The sequence below is a fragment of the Trachymyrmex cornetzi genome, unplaced genomic scaffold, assembly GCF_001594075.2.
Source record: "Trachymyrmex cornetzi isolate Tcor2-1 unplaced genomic scaffold, Tcor1.1 scaffold1754, whole genome shotgun sequence".
In the NCBI taxonomy this organism is placed as follows: Eukaryota; Metazoa; Arthropoda; class Insecta; order Hymenoptera; family Formicidae; genus Trachymyrmex; species Trachymyrmex cornetzi.
The window spans coordinates 6883-11247 of record NW_017296369.1 but is presented as its reverse complement, the minus strand read 5'-3'; the positions used below and the strand labels follow the sequence as shown (position 1 = coordinate 11247).

Below are 4365 nucleotides of genomic sequence, written 5' to 3'. Positions count from 1 at the left end.
TCAATGTTTTCTGACACAACAACTGATTTTGGACGACCTTCACGACTTTCGTCGGTGAGCGAAGGGCGACCACGATTAAATTCGTTATACCAGTGTTTCACAGTGGCAAAGGATGGGGCTTTATCGTCAAAAGTGGAAGTAAGTTGATCGATGCACTCCTGTCTTGATAATCCACGTCGAAAGCCGTAATAAATCATTGCACGAAAATTTTCACGATTTAATTCCATTTTTTTGCTGAGACACAATTTTCAAGTGATTGTAAACAATACAAATCGAGCTCAAATAACGAAACGTTCTGAAGAAGGTTATGGTAAAAAATGTCAAACTTTTTAGTGAAAACGTCCGATGGCACCTGACAACACTCAGTGTTGCCAAGGCTCAAAATATAAGTAGTGCCCCTCGTATATGGAGTGAAATTTAGTAGTACACAAACTTTCCGAGATTTACCATGTTTCTTTAGAAAGTCACATGCCCCGAAGCAGGGAGGAGGTGGGATAAAAGTCGCTTTGCGTGAAAGTCGTACGCTACTAAATAAGAGGGAGACAGGCCCGTCCAACCTCATTCATTAAGCGTTGTATAACGTTTTGTCGCCACCTAGTAGTCCGAACCGCAACTACGTGGCCAAATTCAATATGGCGTCAATCTGGAACAATATGTATGTGGTGTATATTCACGTCAGTGAATTCACACCAAGTCATGAATATACACCACATACACATTGTTCCAGATTGACGCCATATTGAATTTTGGCCACGTAGTTGCGGTTCGGACTACTAGGTAGCGACAAAACGCTATACAACGCTTAATGAATGAGGAATGAGGTTGGACGGGCCTGGAGGGAGGTGAGGTGAAAGTCGCTTTGCGTGGAAGTCGTACGCTCCTAAGCAGGGGGGGAGGTGGGATGAGAGCCATTTCGCGTGGAAGTAATAAGCTCCTTGGCAGGGGGAAGGTGACGTGAAAGTCGCTTTGCGTGGAAAATAGTATGCTATAACTTTATTATGAGAAACTTGAATTTACTATATCTTCTAAACCAATACCGTCTCCCACTTAATTCTTATGGAATCACTCAGGACACTCTTCTCTACAACATGAAATTATCAAAAGGGCATTGAAATCGGTGAGGTGTCATGGTTAAAGTAAATATTTATCATTTCTTTGTGCTATATAACATTTTTATATGTAACACATAGCATAATATGTTACATATAAAAATAGTACAAAAAGATGACTGAATCTGTTCTTACATGACACATGTCATATATAATGTATATTTTATAACATGATTTCAAAGGAGGTACGATTTAGGCAATCGGTTGTTTAAATCGTATCTATATTTTACAGCATGTTCCAAAAGGATTTATAACAAATTAATTTAATGGCGAAGGGTTAAATATACAAAATAGATGCCTGGAACATCAAGTTACAGTTTCTAATGCTCATTTGTGTTCAAATCGATACAACTTTCCTCTGTATATATTATATATGTATATGTATATATAGATTTCGCCTCTATATGTATCTTTTTACCTGAATATTTCTAAATATGAACTTTTCTTGTGATTCAATACAAGATGATCCTATAATTACGGCAGTATTTTTTCCTTGTAATTGCTTTGGATTAATTCCCGCATCGATAATTGCTTCATAAGAATGTTCCAATAACATTCTCGCTTCAGGTACAAGTGTGTGTGCTTGCTCAAAAGATAATCCAAAAAAATCCGCATCAAATTTTTCTATATTATTGACAGTTCCCATACGGCGTGGAAATTCCGCATGCTCTAAAAATAGATATATTTATATAAAAATTTTATGTTCTTTGATTATTATTTTGTATGAAATTTTAATTCTAGATATATTTTTTTGTTCACTAATAAACATGTAATGATGTTTAGTACAGAAGGAGTGGCATATACTATCTTAACCAAACAAGCATAATTGTAAAAGTACAATATATAACGCTTAAAGTGATTGTTATTTTAACAATTTTTGAAATTTAATCAGGACATCCTTTAAAGTAGTTCAATATCCCAAAAAAATAACACCAAATATTTTCAGATTTTTTGAACAATTTTAACTCATGCCATCGGGGCACAAGTAGGCAGAAAAATATCTTTGTGGACAAAATTCGATCGACGTTCTAATTTTTAACCAATTTTAAAGTTTTTATTTTAATTTGCTCGATACTGAATGTGCTAAAAATCCATTTTGCTTAAATTTTTTTAATTTGCTCGATACTGAATGTGCTAAAAATCCATTTTGTTTAAATTTTGATTAAATTTTGATTCAAATTAAAAATTGTAGATCCAATATTCGTTATTATATAATTAAGTTCTTTTTTGCTGTCTTCATTGGATCGGCAATTTTTACTTTGTTATCATAATCAAAACTCACATAAAATGGGCTTATGGCTTATTCAATTTCGAATAAATTAAAAAGAAACTTTAATATTAGTTAGGAATTAGAGCGTCAGCCGAATTTTGTCCACAAAGGTGTTTTTCCGCCTATACCGTGACCTAGTGGCACGATAATTGTTCAAAAAATCTGAAAAATCTGATATTATTTCTTTGAGATACTGAACCATTTTAGGGAATGTCTTGATTAAATTTCCAAAATTGTTATAATAACAATCATCCTAATAATCATAAGTATGAATTAATCACCTATCTCCCATCGGTTATGATCTGCTCTTACAAGGTCAATTTTATTGAATAAATTTTCTCGTAATTGATTCATATTATCTGAATAAGGAAATCTACCAGCAATACCAGAAATAACGATTTCCTCACTGGAATTAATATCGTTCCATGATCTACATGTTTCTTTCCCATCCATGATTCTTATATACTCGGATAATCTAGAAAAATACTATATATATTTATTTCATGCAAGGTTAAGTATAAGTTTATTTTCTGTCAACTGAATTAAGTTAAAATTAATTAAAATAAATAAAGAAAAATACAGAATGAGCTCTCGAGATATTAAACTAGTAATTAATTAAAAAGCGGGCAACTGAAAGCTTTAATAATTAGTGCGCGGTAATTATTGCGATTATATTTTCAAACATGACGTGTTTAACTTTTCACATAAGTATAACGACTGAACGTTTCGGCTGACTTCGAGCCATCTTTAGTTGTGTTGCTACATCGGTAAATCTTAAATTATCAGGTGGTCACCGTGAGTAATTATCTAACAAACGAGAATGGATTGAAATGGATTAAAATGGATTCAGATTTTCAGAAATACGGATTCATGAATGTTAAAATGAATCCTTTTCAATCGGGAATGCATTTTTATTCATTTATAGGAATTGCATATAGCATATCTCTATACCTTTCAATCTAAAAGTAATATTAGCATTTTCTGTGCATCGTGAATACTACTCAATTCAGAATTGTAAATAGAAAGTACACTTGTTTTAATTCAGTTAAATTTAAAAATAATGTCAGCCATTTCTGTACAACATGAATACTGCTTAATTCAATATTCTGAATATGAAATGCAGTTTTTCAATCTAATTAAATAAAAAAATTTTTTATTAAAAATGGACCATAAATGCTACTTAAATTATTCAAAATTATAAGGAAACTTTTCGTATTAATTCAACTAAGTTAAAAAAAGTTGTAACGTAAAAATAATTGAGCTATGTTCTTTTATTTCTCTTTGATTAGAAGTACAATGAATGATCGATGTGAACACTCGCAAACCAAGTCGAACACAGCCCGAATATTACGCTGATCACGACATGCGACATTGGCCAAGCGAGATTAGATTATCTGACTCTTACCCAATGTTGTCTCATAGTAATGTAAATTGTTTATATTTTATTATATCTGTTAAATAATATTTTTATTATATCTATGTAATTTTATGCGTTGATTTAGCTGATTATAATTGAAGTAGACAATAAATATTGAGGGCGCGATGAAAAGTGGGACCGCTACCACTGTGCGATTACCGCGCAATCAGCGCAAATTTCATGACCCCCCAAAGACATGAAATTATCTTCTTTCGTGATCTGTATTTGTTTCTAATCGCTTCATGCTTAGCACGTATGTGATTAGAGATTCCTAAAATTCCTGTAGTGAAATTATAATAGATTCCTGTAATGATTAGAAAATTAAATTGTTAGATTATTATTTGTGTTCTGTGTACAATTTAACGTGTAAAGTAGTTTTTCTTTTGTAGTAGGATTTATTTTGAATGTAATTAGTTTGATGGTTATGTTGTTAGACACTTTTTCTCTCCCTCTTTCTAAACAATAGTGTGCATTCTTGTAAAGGTATTGTTACGTCCGAGGTTCCGCACGCATGGAACCTGAGGGGTTGGACGCAACGCGAACCGAACCGCCGTATCGCCGGTCCTAGC

At 32.8% G+C, this 4365-nt stretch overlaps 1 protein-coding gene across 1 annotated transcript in view; it reads right to left on the bottom strand.

The window, feature by feature from the left end:
• LOC108759248 (fatty acid synthase-like) overlaps positions 1 to 2842 on the bottom strand; it is a 37778-nt gene extending 34936 nt beyond the window's left edge. Inside the window, 2 exon segments of the mRNA XM_018504594.1 lie at positions 1514 to 1778; positions 2661 to 2842. Coding sequence (XP_018360096.1) covers positions 1514 to 1778; positions 2661 to 2832 — 437 coding nt within the window. The 5' untranslated portion in view covers positions 2833 to 2842.
• Between the last annotated feature and the right edge of the window lie 1523 nt (positions 2843 to 4365).